Source organism: Hylaeus anthracinus, unplaced genomic scaffold, assembly GCF_026225885.1.
Source record: "Hylaeus anthracinus isolate JK02 unplaced genomic scaffold, UHH_iyHylAnth1.0_haploid 5, whole genome shotgun sequence".
Classification (NCBI taxonomy): domain Eukaryota; kingdom Metazoa; phylum Arthropoda; class Insecta; order Hymenoptera; family Colletidae; genus Hylaeus; species Hylaeus anthracinus.
In genome coordinates this window covers 6,914,239-6,934,695 of record NW_026535322.1, presented here as the reverse complement: position 1 = coordinate 6,934,695, position 20,457 = coordinate 6,914,239, and the positions used below count along the sequence as shown (strand labels likewise).

At 40.0% G+C, this 20,457-nt stretch overlaps 3 protein-coding genes and 2 non-coding genes across 5 annotated transcripts in view; 2 read left to right on the top strand and 3 right to left on the bottom strand.

Annotated features, from left to right (window-relative positions):
• Positions 1-144: 144 nt before the first annotated feature.
• On the top strand, positions 145-9,892 carry LOC128895696 (aromatic-L-amino-acid decarboxylase-like). Its single transcript, XM_054158522.1, has 11 exons — positions 145-304; positions 3,941-4,030; positions 4,189-4,309; positions 4,480-4,593; positions 4,855-4,974; positions 5,248-5,377; positions 6,751-6,899; positions 7,024-7,135; positions 7,219-7,427; positions 7,514-7,714; positions 7,844-9,892. Exons 2-11 carry the CDS (start codon positions 3,951-3,953, stop codon positions 8,048-8,050), a joined length of 1,443 nt encoding a protein of 480 aa, XP_054014497.1. The 5' UTR covers positions 145-304; positions 3,941-3,950; the 3' UTR covers positions 8,051-9,892.
• Positions 8,755-15,114, bottom strand: LOC128895697 (spermine oxidase-like). The gene is made up of 6 exons (XM_054158523.1): positions 14,987-15,114; positions 13,841-14,191; positions 12,968-13,159; positions 12,018-12,343; positions 11,039-11,317; positions 8,755-10,383 (listed from the first exon to the last, which is right to left on the bottom strand). The coding sequence occupies exons 1-6, from the start codon at positions 15,112-15,114 to the stop codon at positions 10,211-10,213; spliced, it is 1,449 nt and encodes a 482-aa protein (XP_054014498.1). The 3' UTR covers positions 8,755-10,210.
• Positions 15,115-16,011: 897 nt separating this feature from the next.
• Positions 16,012-20,457, bottom strand: part of LOC128895694 (aromatic-L-amino-acid decarboxylase-like) — a 7,140-nt gene continuing 2,694 nt past the window's right edge. Inside the window, exons 4-9 of the mRNA XM_054158519.1 lie at positions 18,791-18,920; positions 18,430-18,690; positions 17,581-17,698; positions 17,399-17,489; positions 16,912-17,112; positions 16,012-16,730 (exon numbers count right to left, since the gene is read on the bottom strand). Coding sequence (XP_054014494.1) covers positions 16,431-16,730; positions 16,912-17,112; positions 17,399-17,489; positions 17,581-17,698; positions 18,430-18,690; positions 18,791-18,920 — 1,101 coding nt within the window. The 3' untranslated portion in view covers positions 16,012-16,430. The remainder of the gene's footprint in view (positions 16,731-16,911; positions 17,113-17,398; positions 17,490-17,580; positions 17,699-18,429; positions 18,691-18,790; positions 18,921-20,457) is intronic.
• Positions 19,019-19,090, top strand: Trnap-agg (transfer RNA proline (anticodon AGG)). The gene has a single exon. It is a non-coding gene; the product is annotated as a tRNA-Pro (tRNA).
• Positions 19,394-19,514, bottom strand: LOC128896149 (U5 spliceosomal RNA). Its single transcript, XR_008461933.1, has one exon. It is a non-coding gene; the product is annotated as a U5 spliceosomal RNA (small nuclear RNA).

Genomic DNA, 20,457 nt, shown 5'->3' with positions numbered 1-20,457 from the left:
CTCGGAGCCAGTCGTCGAGATAAATCGTACGGTCGATTCAGGTGCGAGGGGATCTACCTGCGCAGGTCGTAATCGCGATCAGTCGAAAGGGTCCGACAAGTGCCGACGTCGCTCGAATGGTGGGGCGGTACATAAAGCGAGAACGCGGACACGAGACGAGAAATATCACGCCGACACTCGCGGATCGTGGACCGCTCGAGAACACTCGGGGATCGCTCTCGACGCGCAACGTCCCGCCCAACCGGATCCACGTGGATACAACTGTCACTGGTACGCGCTGCTCACCCTGAGACGTCGAATCCTGGTATGTAACGCATGATTGGAGTTATAGTAGAACGATTTCGACAGCGGTCGAATGGATCGATAGGAGTTGAACAGGATGGGAGAGAAAACAACTGTGTCGACCGGTTGACGACGTCGTGTATGTTCTTCTTTGAGTGTTTCTCAAAGAAGGAGATGAGTTTAGAGGTTGAACGGTGGTTTAGAATTGGGTACACCGTTTGAAAATTATGGTGGGTGTTGGGTACATTGTATTTATTGTGTTGTCGTGAATTTGACTCTCTTCTTTATTTTAGAAAAGTATATGTATTTTTTAATGGAAGTTTGAGAGTGTATAATATGTCGTGTGACTGTGTCCTATCTGTATATTCATTCAATTTTTAAGTACCATTGATTCTTTACATATGCAATTTTGGTAATATTGAAAATAATGAATTCGATAAATATTAATGTATATTGTAAGAAATTTGCACAGTAGATGAAAGTATCGAGTTGGTTTAGTGAACCACGAGTGTGGTCCTTTAATAATTCCATTCAGAAAAATTCCACCCGTCCCATTTTTATCTTACATTCGATACACAATGAAATAATTTCATCGTACCGTTTACTTAGACTCCACAGAGCAATTAATCCACAACGTGTTGCTCAATATTCTTACCTGGAAAATATCAAACATTCCAATGCATATATTTAATAATAACTAGAATAGTCTTCGATGTAGAGAACGCACGGATCTCGAGCATTGCAAAATTATAAAACAACGATTAAAGATCCTGCTGCATTTGTCCCCAACTATGCTTCCACTATAATCGCGTACAACTGTAGTTACATCATGAGTAACCGTTACAAGGCGTACGAGAATTACCAGCAAAATAAACTTTCTTCTCGCTTAATTAGTTGCGATGGCATAGATAAATGCAAACGATAAGAACATGCATGGAAACATTTATTAGAACGTAGGCGACGGAATTATTTATTTAAACGCATGCATGGCGTCGTTAACGTTCGTTATAACGTATTTTCGAGTATTTATTTATATAGTCCAGATAATATAAATTTATTTCAATCGGACAAATCCGAACGCTCGTTAACCTCGGAATAAATGCATTGCCATGATAAAGAACGGCATTGCTGTAACACGCATCGAATTACGCGCGTAGGTGTGAGTTCGCGTTCGTACTAACAGTGATCGTTTTCTATCTTTACGATTGCAGCATTTTCGACGAGATTCCTTTCGCTTTTGCGACTACTCGCCTAATGAGACCCTCCTTAGTCTTCGGCATCTCTTTTTATTTTATTATTATTTTTTTTTTTTTTTTTAAGTTAACAAAAAGTAAAATATACTCTTGTTTAATTAATACGACCACGGAGGTTTATTTTGTTAATATCATCAATTCTATAATTGATCTTTAACAGATTTCGAGAAACAGATCTTCCGTAATGGAAAACCTCAATGATCGCGAAAAATTGTATCGAAGTTACCAACGTACGCGTCGGGAAATTGAAAGTCACGACTGCTTGGAATTTTAATTCCTCTTCGTTCCCCCCTACGGGACCTGATTACTTCCATAAATTGCATAAATCTCGCCGGGCAAAAGCGAACGGTTCAAAGTTTCAAGCTTTGCTCTCCGTGTACCTTTTATCGAATATTAGAAAGGTTGTGAGAACTCGAGCAAATTCGGGGTAACAATTAGAAATTGAAAGGTGGAAGAGTTGAGTAATTCTCGTTGAGCAACTCGTGAAAAGAAGGCGAGAACTCGATTCCTATATAAGAACATAATAACGGCGGCCTTGTTCGATCGTAGCACGAATTAAAGAAACGATAATCGCGGTCGATCTATACCGAATATTGCAACGACATTATAAAACGTTTCCAAACGTTAGAAGGTGGGCTGATCTCGGTCTTATTGATAAGAGTAATCGTTACACAGTAATCTGGTTCGGTTTATCGCGCTGACAATTTTTCTTCGATTATTAAAGCTTCGATCGAAGTACTAATTCATAGTTGCTCGATTTGTTGAACATTTGCCATCGTCCGTGGCAGTGGCGTGACAATTATTCAAGTATGTTGGAAACTGTACTTCGGATAAAAAATGAAAGAAAACTCGTTGCCACGCCTCGAGTAATATTTCCTAAGAGGAAAAATGGTTTCATTGACACGGTACTGGGTTTTACCAAGAAGACGTCACTTGCTCAAACGCAGAGAAATTACGCACGGACGCGTGAAGTATTATTTCTGTATCGTAAAGTGAATGACTCGAAATGGTTAGTACTTGCATTTCTGGTGCCGAGTATCTCCGACGTCATCGACGCGATCAGGGGAATCCCCTGTGGATTCCTCCAGTTCTGTGACGTTCGAGGATCCATGGTAAATCCTCGATCGTTTCCTTTCTCCGCGTGATACGAACCGGTCCAATTCCATCGGGTTTGAAAGAGGGAAAACTTGAAAATATTATTTTCTTTTTCCCTTAGCTCGCGTGTTCGTTGTTAATAATATCTGAAATCGTTACAATAGTTTGCTATCGACTAATTTAGCGATTTAGCGTTTGCTTACAGTTACGAAATAGTTAGTTTCACCAATTCTGCGATGTGTATCGTTAATTAGAAATATAAAAAAACGTGTGAGAAAAGTGCGAAAGATAAATTAAAGATAGAAAGTATTAAAGACGTCTACGAATATCTGTATTTTAAATGTTACGTAACGTTCCTGTAAAAGTTTATTAAGTCTGCATTCGCGATGACAATCAGTTACGATCGAGTTCCGGAGAACAGCCTATGACAAATCGCCAGGGGGAAAGGAGCCGAACGAAACCAAGCTCACAGAAATGAGTCATGGTCGTTATTCCTTCACGAGCCAACTTGTCTCCACTTGCCATGGAAACTGGCTGTAGATCATTGTGTAGAGATCAAATCAGTCCTACTCTTACTCGCCATCCAACAAAGAGGCACATGTCACTGCCTCCTACCTCGATTCTCAAGACCCACATCGAGAAGGCTGGTCTTGCCAATTATCGCAACGTGAGCGTTGAACGCTGCCAACGATAACGTCGTAGCTCGACGAACTATTCAACGAGATCTAGAGAGATTTTCACCGGGATTATCATCTCTTGATCGGTGGAAAAAGAAGTACACAAATTTAAAAGGCACTCTCTGTTGTATGAATTTTATTTTATTCTATTTTACTCTAATTTCACCTCTCTGATAAGAAATTATAAATGAAATTATCATCTCTGGATCGTAGAAAAAAAAAAAGTGCACAAATTTAAAAGGCACTCTCTGTTGCATGAATTTTATTTTATTTTATTTTACTCTAGCTTCATCTGTCATCTGAAAAGAAATTACAAATGGAATCGTATGGTCTACGCGTGAATGTTAATTGACTCGAGGTGAATTAGACAGCGACATTATTGAACACCTGGTACGAGTAAGAATCGTTAAATCTACAAATGAGCTTCGCGAGTTATATTCTACATACTTCGAGAATCAACAATTTTCATGTATCATTTTTCATAGCATTCCGTTCGCTTGGTCGCAACGGTGTGTTAAGATTGTATATTGCCGATCGCGATTTATCGTCGTTTATGATAACAGTCCGATAATGTATTCGCATTGCACAATATGCAATTTGAATACCAATTAACGAGGTATTGAAATGTTGCAGGAAACGCAAAATGGATCCCGACAGTTTCAAGGATTTCGCCAAGGATATGGCGGAATATATTACTAACTATTTGGAGAATATCAGAGACAGGTGAATTCTTTTTTTTATCGATTCCTGATGTCACATCCTGTTTCGTCGTCTTTCTGATTCTCCTCCATATCCTTACTCTGCGTTAATATTGTACGCGTTAATTTTTCAAAAAGACAAAATTGCACGTTAACAACAGTTTAAATAAATACAAATTATAGGAGAGTGTTGCCAACGGTGAAGCCAGGTTACATAAAGCCTTTGCTGCCATCGGAGGCTCCGCAGACACCAGAAAGCTGGAAGGACATTATGGCAGACATCGAAAGAGTGATAATGCCAGGTGTAAGTGCAGATCAATATTGTGCGAACATTTTATTTAAATATTACGTCTACTATGTACGATACAGTAGTCGTGTAACAACAGTAGACCGTTCGCAGACTATAAAAAAAAAAAAGAATAAGTAACGAACATTAGCTCCGCAGTTCTGATTGAATCGTAAATTTGCTTGTAGGTCACCCATTGGCACAGTCCAAGATTTCACGCATACTTTCCCACAGCTCAATCATATCCAGGAATTGTTGCCGACATGCTCAGCGGCGCTATAGCTTGCATCGGATTCACTTGGGTAAGAACCGAGATCGCATAATTATTCGAACGTAATTCTTCCTTCGTTCTACCGCAGTTTTTCCTTCTATCTTGCTGGTATCTTAAATTATCTTTGAATAATACCTGAATAATACCAATTCATTAAGTGAATCGTGCTAGGAGAGTTTCAGAAATTATTTTCCCCGAGGCAATTACAGGCGTACCCGTAATTATTTATCTAGTTTATTATCAGTCTACTATCACGGTATATTACGTAGTATTATTCAATTTTTGCGTGCAGATTGCGAGTCCAGCTTGCACCGAGCTAGAGGTAGTAATGTTGGACTGGTTGGGGAAAATGCTGGACCTGCCCAAGGAATTTTTAGCCTGTAGCGGAGGAAAAGGCGGAGGCGTGATTCAGGTAACCCATTGTTCAATAATATTTATAAATACGAAGCTCAGTCAATTCGATACAATCTCTATTGATATCATACAATAATATTTATAAATAGGAATCTCCGTGTATCGAATAAAATTTCTATTGATGTTATTTCGCTTTAATAATTACTCCTTCTTACGCGAGCACTCTAATAATACACACTGATGGTCGAATATTTATATTTAACGAACAATCAACAGTAAAATCCCGCGATAAACCTTTCGTAAATCGCGAACGATCGATTTAAATTCGCAGGGGACTGCGAGCGAAGCCACCTTAGTCGCTCTTCTTGGCGCCAAGGCTAGAAAAATAAGGCAGGTCAAGGAACAACATCCCGACTGGACAGACAACGAAATCGTGGCGAAACTCGTCGCGTACAGCTCTGGTAAGTAATTTTATCTAATTTAAAACGTACGAAGATATTAATATTACGTTATTCTATATTTAATGTAAGTATATATAGCACTGTACAAAAAAATGGAACGAACAAAAGGATTAAGGGATTAGCTGAATAGAAATACGAGCGCGTGCTCGACCCTGATTCTCCCGTAAACAAGATTAACGATGACGTTGGCCGGCGCTCTTTAACATTTGACAAAGGTTCGCGAGGTAGGGTTGGGGGTGGATTGACAGGGAGAGTATGGGGTTGCAGCACTTCATCAGCCAGCACTTTGTCACCATAGCAACGCGTAATAACCACTCGAGTTATTCCAACCCGACCAACCCCCTCGAACACCCCCGTACTCACCCCTTCGTGAGTCCAAGCTCTCTCTCTCACTCTCTCTCTCTCTCTCGCCACTTCTGTCTGCCGGCCACGTCGAAATCGCAGAAAGTTACCGCCGTGCAAAGGGATCTCGTAATTTCCTAGCGATATACGGTGCTGCAAAAATACACGAACCGAGATATTAGCAGAAATATAAATAATCGTTAAGAATAAATTATGGTATCTTCTGCGAATGTAAAGTAATTCGTTTAGATAGTCTTTATTCAACTTTCACTTAGTAAAAGTTATCCTGAAAGTGACAAAATCATTGTATCGCAAGCCCCGCGATCATTGTTTAAACAAACATTGTTAATAATTAATTTAACTATTGTCAGAAATAAATACTCAGTTGGTCGAATCGATAGATATTAAAATATCGACAACATTTAGAATACTTTTTCTGAACCGTGCTTCTTCTAATTATTTAATCGAAAACTGAAGATTACTGTATGCATTATACACGTTTACTCGATGTCAGAGATATTAATTTTTTGAATTGTTCCAAACAATAGATACGGATAGAACGAACAGATAGGTAGAATAAATTGACTCGAGCGTTCGTTTGATCATTGAGAAAAGAATGTCCACGTGATATATTAATATTACAGCAATATTACACCCACCCACATTTTTATTAGCATAATTTTGAAACATCGCTCTTGGTTGCCGGTACAATATTATGCGAATTATTATTATTTTGAAAGGAAAGAGACCCTCGGTGTCCCAAGGGACCGCCGCCATTATCGATAACCACCCTCTTAAACGATTGCGTCGTTCTGTAATTCCTTAGAAAAGAATAAAAAAACGAAAGTAGGATAATACAACGTCTTGGTGAATCCGTAATTAAAACTGCGTTATTAATATTGGAATGACTATACAGTCCATTTGTCATCCTTGACTAAAACAAAAGGATGAATAAATTCTAGGACAGTTGACAACGACTTATTTCGAAAGGAGACACGGTGAATGAATTTCTTTGTTTGTCTATTGTTCAGCTCAAGCTCACAGTTCTGTCGAACGTGCGGGGCTTCTCGGGGGTGTGAAGTTCCGATTGCTGGAGACGGATTCCAAGTACAGACTTCGCGGGGACACTTTTGCGGACGCCGTTCGCAAAGACAAAGAACAAGGACTGATTCCATTCTACGTAAGTATAAAATTAATCGAAAGCGAAGGCTGTTAAGAATCTACAAAAATTTACGTATTATTTATTCGATTGAATAAGAATTTTATCCATCGCTGTACAAAATGAAAATTTCTAATATTTCCAGGCTGTCGCTACTTTAGGAACGACCTGCTCCTGCGCGTTCGATCGTCTAGACGAAATGGGCGTCGTTGCGAATCGCGAGAACATTTGGTTGCACGTCGACGCAGCATACGCTGGTGAGCTGACTGAAAGTCTTTTTATTCATTCGCCATCGATCCACTTTAATCCAACGTCAATTTTCTGGCGATTACCGTTACAGGCTCGGCTTTCATCTGCCCCGAATTTCGATACCTGATGAATGGGATCGAAATGGCGGATTCGTTCAACTTCAACCCCCACAAGTGGATGCTGGTCACCTTCGATTGCTCGACAATGTGGCTCAAGGATCCGACTTACGTTATCAATGCGTTCAACGTCGATCCACTGTACCTGAAGCATGACATGCAAGGATCAGCGCCCGATTACAGGGTAACTTTACTATTTTTATTTTCGAAATCATAGCTAGCGGAGTAAGACGAAACTGGAATTGTCACTAATTCGATATATTCCTTTAGCATTGGCAAATTCCGCTAGGGCGAAGATTCAGGGCGCTGAAACTCTGGTTCGTGTTGAGAATTTATGGCGTGGAGAATCTTCAACGATACATCAGGAATCACGTATCACAGGCTCACGAATTCGAGGCTCTGCTTCTGTCGGACCCTCGATTCGAAGTTGTCGCCGAAGTAATCCTGGGACTCGTTTGCTTCCGATTGAAGGTAAAAGCTCTACTATTGTCTTAGTCAGACGATTTAAATTTAGAAATTTGCTATTTCGTGATCAGTGTGCGAAAATAAAAATACTTGGAGAACCCTTTACTTTATTTACCATTAATTGTCCATTCGCAGGGCTCGAACGAAATAAACGAGACCCTGTATAAGAGAATCAACGCCGCCGGGAACATTCATCTGGTCCCGTCGAAGATAAACGACATGTACTTCCTCCGATTCGCGGTTTGCTCGCGGTTCAGCGAGAGCAAGGACATTCAGAACTCTTGGAAGGAGATAAAGCTCAGAGCCAGCGAGGTCCTCGAGGAGCAGTCGGTTTCTAAGTGATGGCGGGCTCAGATAGCGCGTGGTTGCAGGTCATTGGCTCCTGCAACTTGCAATCAAACCTAGCTTCTTAGTTGGTTCGTGTCTTAGTAATCCTGGAAGAACGAGCGGATGATTAAGACGTGGAGATCTGTCTTTCGTATTTCGCTGATTAAAAGTTAGAAAAATTCTAGAATGAGAGCACTCCTTTGTCCGCAAAATTTCATTCCAGCAAAACGACATGAAACAAGTAACAAAATTTTACTATCCAGTCTCGGACCAATAAAATAATAAAAGAAAGGATTATTTTGGAAACACGTCGGACAGATCCCGTGAAAATGCCAAAGATCGTTCTTCGAGTGCTGTTTTACCTTGAAGAGCTCATACGTAGTTGAAGTAAACGCAGTATTAGGTTGTCACTTGCCACTTGACACTTGTAACGCATAGCTAAACGTATTCCAGACTAGATAGCTTTCTTCGTTCACTTTGGGTGGCACGCCAGGCACGAGTTCGTCTTTTGCAACAGGATTGCGTAATTGTTGGCATCCGTGCAATGGTGGCGTCGTGTATCTGCAAAAATTCAGCCGCTCTTAAACGCGATGTTCGTTAAATTTCTTCTCGTTGTGCGAATTATTTCAACAGATGGTTAATTGGACTGAATTTTTGCATTTGACAACGCACGGATAACGCGCACAGTATTATGTGTAATATCGTATTCATGTTGAATCTGTGTGGTTATAATGTAGATATCGAAGATAAATGTTATCGTTGAATACTATTTACAGACGTAGACTGTTTCGTTGAAAATAAACCAAATAGGTTACAGGGATGGAGAAGGGCCTCGTAATATTTACATGTTGAAATCTGAGTATTCGGTAAAGTGTACACACCGATGAAGTGGATCGAATTCCAAACCGAGTTGTATATATTCGGTACATGTATATACAATGTTGTATAAAATATTAACTTATCCCTAAAGATTAAATTTCGTTTGGATTATTTAAAAAATTGTACCTTAGTTACAGATTCATATCGAACCTAATCGATTATTTACTTGCGTATACCGATCGCGTACGCAATCGTAACTGCACCTACCACGTATTTATGTTGTAAATAATTTATACATAATTAGCTGTAAGTGTATGTAACGTATTCCCGTCTTCCTCTCCTACGCAAGCCACCTTCGTTCCCGAATATTATATTTATTTGCCGTGATCGTACTCGAAGCGCGATACGAGTATTGTTTATCGAGTACGATTACGGCATTCTCAATGTAAAGTAGTGCTGCAACTGGGACAATAAATAGTACTAGAATTACTTTGCACTGTTTGGTCGATCGAACGAGTAAACGTTCTTAAAGATGTTCGAAGCAAACAAATATCAACCGTTCCATACGCACTGGTTACGAATCCGCACTTTTCTATTTATAACGATATACGAACATCGTGTGATTACAAGTGAAAACTATATATTTTTTGTATAGAATATACTGATGAAATTTTTATTAAAAACTGATTGCACCAAAGGTGTTGACGTAGGATTGAAGAAACAGTGAGCCGAAATAATGATTATTATTATCAATCTGTAAGAAATAAGAACGTTTTCTCGGTGAAATAACACGGATTGCTGTTAAACGGGACCAACGGAAAGTAATAGAATGATATGTAATATCGTACGTACCTGCTGTATCGATGTACGGAAACATGATTTATTTCGACATTTCGTTTCACTTGTTGCGAACAGTTACCGTTTATAGCGGACATATATGCGTATTGTATTATATATAAATGTTGAAAGTGTCTATCGAAGAGTCTTGGACGTTATAGCGATGTGGATTCAATAAAGAGTGTATTACATCTACCCTGATCAATGCTTGATGACTCTAACTTAGTTGTAATAGTGACAGAAGGACGGAATCGATCGATATTAAAGAAAAATGATGTATTAAAGCTTTACAAAATTATACTCTTTATTAAAATTGACAGAGGTCGGTGTGACAGTATAACCATCGAAAACAGAATAATTCAATCGAAAAGGCGTAAGTATACCTCTCCGAAAATATCTAACACAAATAACGTTTCGCTGTTCGAACTGACACCTCTCGTGGACAATTGTACATACACATTTGCTGCGACGTTAACTAATATTTTTTTTTTGCATACTCTCGCAGAATCACGAAGGGATTCAGCTACGCTTCTCGTCTTTCTTTGGAGGGCCTCCGAATCGTTTGGTCAGCTGAATTATCCTCTCAGCCTCGCGAATCCCGCTCAATCGCGCCCCGTGAACTGTGCTATAGTGACCCGGGATCGTGGCTTCCCCAGCGAACAGGAGGATCGGTGGTATCGGCTCGCATGTACCTGGCGAACCAATACCGAGGTCGTATAATAGGCTTTGCGAAAGAAATACGAAGATCTTGCTGGAAGATTCGTTTTAATAATTGTAGTGGATATAGTAAATTAAATATATATTGTGCAAAGTGTATATACAGTCGAGTATACGTATCCTTAATGTTTATCGAAGAAATTTGTCTAAACTGAACGATAGCTTTGATGTTTCCGAACAAATTTCTTTACCATTTAATTTAGACTAATTTATTCGGTAGACATAGAGGGTAGGAATATTTATGGGACTAATTGTATTGGGTATATTCGACAACGTTTGTGTTTGAATAAAAAATGACATTCTGAAGTCGCTGTTGGAGAACCCTTTACATTATCGAGTATTCATATTTTCGTTTCCTTCTTGTGCTTTCAGGACTACCTTCATTTTCTATTATACTATTATCTAAACTATCTCGTATCTAGTTGCACGTCCAGCGAGCATGTCGAGCAAACTATTTTCCAAAATTGTTTCGTTGATTGTCCGAGAACATTTCAAGAACTCCGAGTATTTTCTGAGCGGAGGTTAATTTTGAAAAATCTTACCATATTTTGATAGAAATAAATCGAACGGCACCGAGGAATTCTCATTACCATTTCCAGCTTCGAGCCATTGAAACGCGACAATACGCACCTGGCAAAGGACTAGCTAGATCACACTGATGACCGACAGTGCTGTCGAGGCCCATGTAGCTATATGCACCGGCGAAGTATTGATCCATGCACCATTTGCTTCTGAGAAGATTAGCCGGGTATGGCAGCGTGGGATCACCGGTGAATTGTCGAAGAACTCTTGTTATCGATTCCACGATCTCCTCGTCGGAGCACAGTTCCATATCAGCCGCCTCGCGGCCGCAAATCCACGCGCATAGAACGTGCTGCGAGGTCGACAATTCCTCTATATTAGAAATCCCTGAAATATACAGATATTATTAATTGAATTTATTAATCGAGGTGGGAGTGAAAGAACGAAAATTGCCGATCAATATTTCTGTGTAGTAACAGTAGAGAGGCTTGGATGTGAGAAAAATGAGACCATTATTTAACAATATTCACGTTTCTTGTTCCATAATGTATCTGGCAAATATTATGAAATATACAGAAATTATTAGTTGAGTTTAATCATTGAAGTTCGAGTGGAAGAACGAAAATTGACAATCAATTTATTTCCATTTCTGTGTAACAGCGATAGAAAGGATATGAGAACACGAAGACCATTATTTAACAATATGCACGTTTGTTGTTCCATAATGTATCTGCCGGATATTGTAGACCTCTTGAACCTGGAGAAAGAATCGACTGTACAGTGCCTATGTAGAAGTGACAATAAGAAATCATTAGAGAAAAGTATTTGTGTTGTTATTTCTCGTATCCACAAAAATAATTCCATTCTTCTTCGTATCAGTTTGTAAACGCTAATTTCGAATAAAAATATCTTATTTCGTGTGTGCTTTGCTAACGAACAAAAAATGGAGATTTTAAATACTTTATACTCGTGTTTCTATCGAATCTATTCATCTACCCGAAATCGGACGTAAAGCTTCCAAAACGATCGGAGCCGTGTAGTATTCGAAACCGAGAAGTCGATGTTCGACGAGAAAAGAAAGTCTCACCTTTCACCCAGTCGCATCTGTCGGTGAGTTCGTCGGCCGACCAGGCCAGCTTGATACCTCCTTCCTTCCATACCCAGAACGGTCTCGCGTATTCCAAGAATATTTTATTAACGTAGCCGTAGCCCAATTTAGAGATGGCCTCGACTTTCTCCGCTGGCAGCGCCGGGCAGAAGAGTTTGTCGTGTTGGTGCTTCAAAACGCCGAGGGACACGGTGACGATCACGTAATCAGCAGGGAATTCGTCGCCGTCGCAGCACTTCACCACCGCTCGCGGACAGGAATCCGTCACGGCCCCCCATCGCACGCAACTCACCGGTTTGCAGTACCTGAAATCATCGATCGTTGATTTTAATTGTTGAAGATTCATCGCCTTTATTATTGGTTTCACCGGATTGAGTTTTATCTGGTACTCGAATGTATACAACCAGTCCCATAAACAGGGTGTCCCAAGCTGAGTGTTATGAAGCTCTGACCCCGGAAACTATCGGCCGTATGCAAAATTGCAAATATGGAAATTACATGGTAAAATGGGGCGCATGTTTTAGCGAGAAGGAATTAAATTTGTTATTCAACAAGATATGACGGTCAAGTTTCGTTTTTCAAATGGAACTAAATATATATATTTTTTTAGACGATGCGATAGTTTTCAAGACGAATTCATTAAGGTTTAATGTATTTACTCGATTATTTGTTAGTATTCAAGATAGAACGCTTCAGAGTTTGCTAATTTTCAAGGAAAAACCTCGGTCCCGTTGATGCAGTAAGCACCACGCGGTTCTTGAAATCGATACAGAGGGTCTCGTTTGTGATCCTAGGCCCAGAATATTGGGATTCTTCCCGTTTTCCTTCCTTGGGCCTAGAATCCCATTCTTCCCATTCTTCCGAGTCAATACGAGTGACAAGGATTCCGAATATTTAAAATTGTACCGGAGAACTGGATTCCAACTAACTTGAGGGAGCAACTCGGCAGATCCCTCAGCAACGGAGCAAGGACCCCCACGTATCCAAGGGGCACCCTCACGTTGCCACCGGGGATCTCTATGTAGCTTCCAAACTGATCGGCTGAAACGAGCGACAGGTCATCGCCGCAACGACACCTCACGCAGTTCGTCATCCCGTACATCACCCTGGCTGCGTCATATCTGAAGACGCGAAATAGGCAAACGGTATCGGGGGGACACGACACGCGATATCGTTTCGTTAGGAACGCAGTGATGTAACGTTACGTGTGTCGGATCAACGATCTCTCATAGATCTCACAGCTGCGAGCTGGATTATTATTTCGAACTATTGGAATTGGAATCGAATTATTGGATCGTCCAGAATGTTCGTGTCAATTTTTAAGAAAAACTCCAACGGTGTTTTGAACTTTGACGCATATTTATCGAGTTATATAAGTATTAGGTTGTCGCGAGAGTTTCTTTCGCGAGTTGCACTCGATTATTTGATGTGGTCGTGTTTGTATAAATAGACAATCTAATTTCATAGATGTTCACGTTGTAACAGTAATGGAACAAAATGAATCGTGCACAATTTAGTAATGTAACGTAAAACATAAAATATTGTGCATGTATTACTTGTTAATAAAGCGAAAGAAACTTTTGGGACAACCTAATACCATTTCGTTCCATATCTTTCCACCTTTTAAGGGATGTACCGTTCCGATATATTCCTGTGCCACCTATCAAAAATCGACATGGACTTCTTAGACGAACCAATATCAGTGAAAGAAATTATAATGATTGCTTATAAAGACACTAGGATTCCACAGCTACGTTCGCATCACTGCTGAAAAAGTTTGCAGTTGACCTGGGCAACTGTACCGTTGCTCCTCCGGGAAATTGTGGAGCTCCTGCTGAATTCTGACGCCCATGAAATTCAGCAACGTACCGTGGGTGCGGCCACAACCCAGGGAGAAGAGGGTCGCTGCTTGTTGCTCGATTTGACGAAAGGTGTGATAAGCGGTGATGCTGACGGGAAGGTCGATGGCTCTTCCGTCGCTGGTGCAGAAGAGACCGTGGCTAGGATCGGGCCTGAAAACCGGCGGCTTCAGGAGACCTTCTTGGGCCGCCAGGGTGAACACGGGATTCGCCACGCATCCCCCCTCGATCCAGGTGGCTCCCATTTCCGCCACCACGTCGCCCAACCAGCACGAGTGGATTCGCCCACCTGGTCTGCAGTATACGTTCGTTATTATTAAAATCGTAAATTGATAAGGCAAGAGCATAAAATTGTACGAAATATAGAAACAATTCTGCTTTGTCTAGGCTGGTAACATTTCGATATACCAAATAAGACCTACACTCAGTAGTATATGGATACTTCCTTAATAGAAATAAATATCTAATAAAAGTTGCGAATCGATTAATATCAATTGTATCATTTATCTTTCGATACGTTTATGTTGTATTAGCGAATATATTTTATTAATAATTTTTTCTAACATCGCATTAGTAACGATAAAAACTACGGAGATAACTAGATTAATTTCTTCATTAGATCCGAAGTAATATTGTTTCATTTATTTTGTAATATTTGGCCGTAAGTGTGTTTGATATATTCAACATTCTTTCTGAAATTTTCAATCTAGACGATCCCATAGTTCCACTATAAAATTGAATATGGCAGTAAAGACATTTAATATTATCAAATGTTAAATTCACATACAATATAGAATTTAGCGATACAAGTTGTATAGTAATAATTCACGGTGTATATTAATTATTCATTGAAAGCAGTAAGTGTCCAAATATTTATGAACGAGGCTGTTTGTTCAATAGCGAAGGGAATCGTAATAGTGTTCTGGAGATCCCGAAGATAAATAACAATTTAATTGTCGTACGAAAATGTTAACTTATTTCATCAAAATTGTAGACAGTGGGATTTCAGGCTAATTGAAAATAATAAATGAGTCTTTTTTAAGAACCGTGCAGAATGTTAATTTACATAGCGATGAACGCGGGACGTACCGATCCGTCGCCTCCAATATCGTGAAATTCTGAAGACCACACTGTGCCAATCGATGGGCCGCTGAGAGTCCTGCCATCCCCGCGCCAATGATCACCACCGTTGGCTCGGGCTTGCAAGGATCCAGCATGCAAGGATCCAGCTGACAGGACTCGAATCTGGCCAGTTTCGTGCACGCTGGTATATCCTTCTTTTCAGCTCCTCCTCCTCCTTTTCCTCCATCGCCTCCACATTTCTTCGACGAGAAAAATCTATTCGAATAGCACGAATTACGATATCAATATCACCATAACTATGCAGAGTACAACTCGGTACAACCACTTCGTTCTCGACTCATTCGCGATTTTCGAAACAACCCTCGAAAATGTACGTTTCAATTTCATTCCGATAACAATTCGCGCGAATAATTTTTAATCCTACCCCCCGATCGAGAAGTCTGACACTGACAGCAGGCGGAGTCGTCAAACGTCAATTCCAACCTCGCGAATGGCCACGTCACGCGAAATGCATCGGCACAGTGGTTTTGCACGCGAAACAGGCGAGCACGCTCGATCCGTACTATTATGGATCCGCGCGTTAAAACGTGCCGATAACGCGACATCGTGAACGTTCGAAATGTAAACGTCACAACAAGAGGGTGAATTCTCCGGATCTACCTTACTAACACTGTCTGGAACCTCCGAAACGGTTGCCCGGGCCTCGTAAGTAGCATCTCATTGGACAGGAATCGGCGAAACTGGCGAATTTGATCATGAAGACGATTGATGCCTAATCTTGGTAGAAATTTTGACGTCGGTGGGGATGGCTCCGTGTCGGCGAACGTTGCTATAAGGGGAGCATGTCACACGGATAAACAAACGACCATTGCTGTCATGACGTTCTATTGTCGCTCGATGAACACGTCGCAGCCGACTGGGATCACATTTCTATTGGTCGTCGAAATAATTCATAAATTATGTAATTCATAGAGTTGCCTTTGATAGAATAGCACAGAGGTACATTGCTCGACGTTGTTAATCGTCACATTATTTATTGCGTTTCGACATTTTTACATGATACTTGTTGCACGTATTTGTAACGTACAACAATTTAAACATTTCGTAACAGTATTCCAAGTACAGCGCCTAGCAGCGGCGAACTACGTGTGAAAATGTTAGAGAGAGGGGGAAAGTTTGTTATAAATATTTATTCTTAAAGGGAAGATGTTAATGTTTGTATTTAAACTAAATCACACATGGTTTCCTTCCATCCGGTTCGAGTTGAACGTGTCATCGTATACCTGAATAAATAATTAATACAACGATTCATTTTAGTCCGTATTTGTACTATTTTCCATCAAATGTTTATCAAATTGCCAAAATGAGGAATATTTTTATTCGACAATTTCACCGTTATCGAGTATCGAAAAGCTTCGTCGGTTCTTACGTACTTTTTTCTTAATTAATTCTACGATATCTTTTGGATTTTCGACTCGGAATTCAAATTTTCTAGTCTGGTCGCTATGCCGTTCAAGGATTTTTCCTGAACGGAAGGACGAATGGCGTTCTCGATCGGTTGCGACCGCAGGATGTCCGTCGCATGTTTCGTGAACTGGTTCCATGCGAAGTCTATGTCTGCCTCTGTGCACAAGCGGCTACCAATGGCGAAACGAATGACCAATTTATCGCGAATCGTTGCTGGAATCACGTAGATCTTTTTCTCGGCTGTCACGCGGTCGAGAAGTTCCCTGGTGTATCGATCGTCACCCTGAAATTAATTGAACGGTTCGAATTACTCCGTGACTTCTTTAAAAATATGGCAATGTTTCATTATCGTTCATTTGACAAAAATTTAACCCTAAAAATATAGTAGCTGATTTCAATCGATTAAAATTCACGAGACTGAAAAAAACACTCTTTTCCTGTTTCCACAGCTTTTCTATACGCACCTTTAACGTGAAGCAAATCAGCCCCATAGCCCTCTCCGTCGCCAATTCGAATCTGTCGTCGTCTTTCACGTATCGTTCGAACATCTCGGCCAATTTTATCGTTTCTCTTATGTGCTTTTGTAAGCCCTCCACTCCGTAAAGACGCAACACGAACCACAGTTTCAGGGAACGAAAGCGTCGGCCTAATGGAATTTGCCAGTTCTAACAAACAAATTTCGAAGAACAACAGATCGATAAGAAATAATCACTGTATAATAATAAAAATTTCATATAGTAACAGACTGAATGAATCGCATCATAATTGAGTTTATATCGCGAAGGAAACGTTTAGAAAGTTGTGTCGAAGCGCAAGGCGGTTACGTGGTGCATTCTCAGCGAGAGAAATGACTTCCGTGAAGACTCTAACGTATGTCAGTTTTCCAGCGAGAAAGATACGCATGGCAACCATTTATGACAGCTTTTAAACGTTGCTATAAGTTCAATTTACTCTGTAATCTGGAGCGAGTCCTTGTTTATCGTGCGCCAGGTAAATTCTGTCTATACTAAGAGCCTCGACGAGTCGCCTGGCGTCTTTCAGCCTAAAAATGGTTGAGAACATAAAATTATCTTCCATTAGAAAACGATGAACACGTTCAAAGACGTAGCAAAGGTATATGTATATACACGCACCAGAGCGTGGAACAATCGAAATTAACGAGCAGCCATTTGTGCGGATTAATGTTGAAGGAGTCGGCATATTCAACGCCAGACATCAAGTACCGGTACTCGGGGCAGACGAAAGCAGCGCCTGTAAAAGTGTAATTAAAGAGTATGCGATTAAAGAATACATCTAGCATTGCTTTATGTAATTTCATCTAAAAACGTGCAAAACTCGTACAGCTAAAGGTAAACGAATTTGAATCAGTTGTACAGTTGAAGTTTTATCTCTTCTACTTGAACTATTTGTCTCTACAGAAACTTTAGTTATTATATCGACCCCAAGAGAGGTGAATTTTGATTACTTTTTTTTTTGCTGTACTTGAACTATTTGTCTCTACAGAAACTTTAGTTATTATATCGACCCCAAGAGGGGTGAATTTTGATTACTTCTTTTTTTTGCTGTGCAGTATCATTTTAATATAGCGTACGTTTTAACTCTAAAAAGTATTGTGATCCTAAGTAATGGTGATTTTATTATAAAAGCAAACGTGAAATGCGTCAATATCACTCGAGAGGTCAACGACCCTTACTTTAACACGTTGACTGGCAGAGAAATATTCTTGAAAATTTCTGCTAGGATTAAATATTATTCAGACTATTGGAGACTACATAATCAAACATCCGTCGTGGTATTTATTTTTGTAACTTCATCAAAATACACGAGTTTCATTTAAATTCATTTCCTGTGAGAGCTTAACTTTCGGAATTAATGTTTTCAGTTAGTTCTTCAGTGAAAAGCACTGTCACCCACATATGGGCGACGTGCCGATCAACGTGTTAATACGTAGAATACTCTACGAGTATATGAATATCGTTAACCTGCGTAAGCAGCATCTACGTGCAACCAGATGTTGTACTCGTTGCAAATTGGTCCCAGTTCTTGAAGGTTATCGAAGGCACAGGTGCCCGTGGTACCCAAAGTGGCCACGACGTAACACGGTATGAGGCCATTCTCCAGGTCTTCCTTGATCGCTTTCAACAACGTTTCGCCTCGAAGAGAGTACTTGTCGTCGGGCGGTACGAGTTTCATGGGTATCGCCATTATAATTCCCGCCTTCTCCACCGAGGAGTTCGATTGATCTGCGTAACGGAATTAGAAATCATCGAAGAAACGCGTGTCAAGAAATGACATGTAATAAATGTATTCGTACGAATACATTATTTCGTACGAATTAATTACCAGATGTATAGGCGACCAATTTAGACCTGATGTAGTCTTCGCTATATTCTGGATGAAGACGCCTCATGCGGTGCACAGTTTGTTCCCTCGCTGCTAAGAAACACACGAGGGTGGTTTCACTCGCCGATCCCTGAACAAATAAGGCGCGTGCGAATTATTGTTCATTAATTTACCAGTTTACTAATTAATTTATTAGTTCACTGTTAATAATCAATGTTCGTACAACGTGGCTCGTTGGTCTAGGGGTATGATTCTCGCTTAGGGTGCGAGAGGTCCCGGGTTCAAATCCCGGACGAGCCCAATTTTTTTTCTCTCATTTACTCAACGTCACACGATAATTACTAACAGACAATATTTGTGATACTAACAAAATTTGTCCAAATATTATGAAACAATAATAAATAGGAAACGATAATTCCTTTGGGTTATACACGTATCATCTCGAAACAAATTGTAATAAAACAAATAAATACGAAATTTATAATATAAATTTGTATTAAATTGCAAGATTGTTTCCTACGATATATAACCGAATTGTTTTTGTTGTTATATGGAAACAACAATATCCAGAGTAACCTGTAAATTATTTTTGTTATATCGAATGACCCAACTTTCGTTGGGTACTGAGAAAAATTTAATACAGACTCATCAATTGTTCCCCTCCACGGAAATCTTTAGTAAAAGGCGAAAGATTTATACGTGTCTTGAAGGGAAACCAGAGTGCCCCTTACTTTGTCGCGCGGGCACTTATGCTAGAGCCTGGGCCCTTTTGTAAGCGAGAAAGGTAGCCCCCTAGTGACATCCTGAGTAGTAACGTAAACCAATGCAACGGAATATCAAACTAGTGTACCTACTGTTGGAATCATACGCTCGACTAATTGTCGCACCTCACTCGCACTCATTTACATAGTTGCGCTTTACGCGCGCCACAATCGTTCTCGCTCCACGGGTTCGCCCGCGGACTTTGAACATCGATACGTGCTACAGTTCGGCCACGCTCAATGATGCAACGTCCTCGTTGCATTGACGCTAACGATACATACATATTTTTTTATTTCATTTCACAAATTTTCATTAATCGCAGTTACACGCTACTTCGCGTACGCGGTTTTCGATAAGTCGAGACGTCGCTAACATACTTAAGTCGATCTGCTGCTACGATTCCACTATACTCGCGTTGACTTCGACGCTCGCCTTCGATATCCTTTATTAAATAGTGGTCATTCCCTGTCACTCGAACCTCTTGATACGGACCGCGATATTTCGGGTCCGCAAAATTTATAATATAAATTTCTATTAACACGTTGACTGCCAGACTGATACTCTTGGAAATTCCTACTGCGATTAATAAATTTTCTTTACAGACTATTGGAAACTACGTAACCAAACATTTTATTACAGTATTCATTTTTGACATTTTTCACTGAGATTAATAGTATTTAATTCGAATACGTTATCTTTGACACTTAACTTTCGAAAGTAATTTTTTTAGTTCTCCAGTGAAGATAACCGATCATGTTTGGGTGACACATGGCGTTCAATGTGTTAAATTACAAGATTGTTTCCTACGATATATAAACGAATTGTTTTTGTTGTTATATAGAAACAACAAAAACAGAATAACCTGTAAATTATTTTTGTTATATCGAATGACCCAACTTTCGTTG

Bases quoted from the DNA above. Each gene is read 5' to 3' on its own strand.
- LOC128895697 (XM_054158523.1), bottom strand. From the start codon at position 15,114: ATGCTGGATCCTTGCAAGCCCGAGCCAACGGTGGTGATCATTGGCGCG. The intron at 14,192-14,986 runs GTACGTCCCGCG...CGTATACTGCAG, and splicing joins ATATTGGAGGCGACGGATCG to ACCAGGTGGGCGAATCCACT. The intron at 11,318-12,017 runs GTGAGACTTTCT...TGTATATTTCAG, and splicing joins CAGATGCGACTGGGTGAAAG to GGATTTCTAATATAGAGGAA.
- LOC128895696 (XM_054158522.1), top strand. From the start codon at position 3,951: ATGGATCCCGACAGTTTCAAGGATTTCGCCAAGGATATGGCGGAATAT. The intron at 4,594-4,854 runs GTAAGAACCGAG...TTTTGCGTGCAG, and splicing joins CTTGCATCGGATTCACTTGG to ATTGCGAGTCCAGCTTGCAC. The intron at 4,975-5,247 runs GTAACCCATTGT...TTAAATTCGCAG, and splicing joins AAGGCGGAGGCGTGATTCAG to GGGACTGCGAGCGAAGCCAC.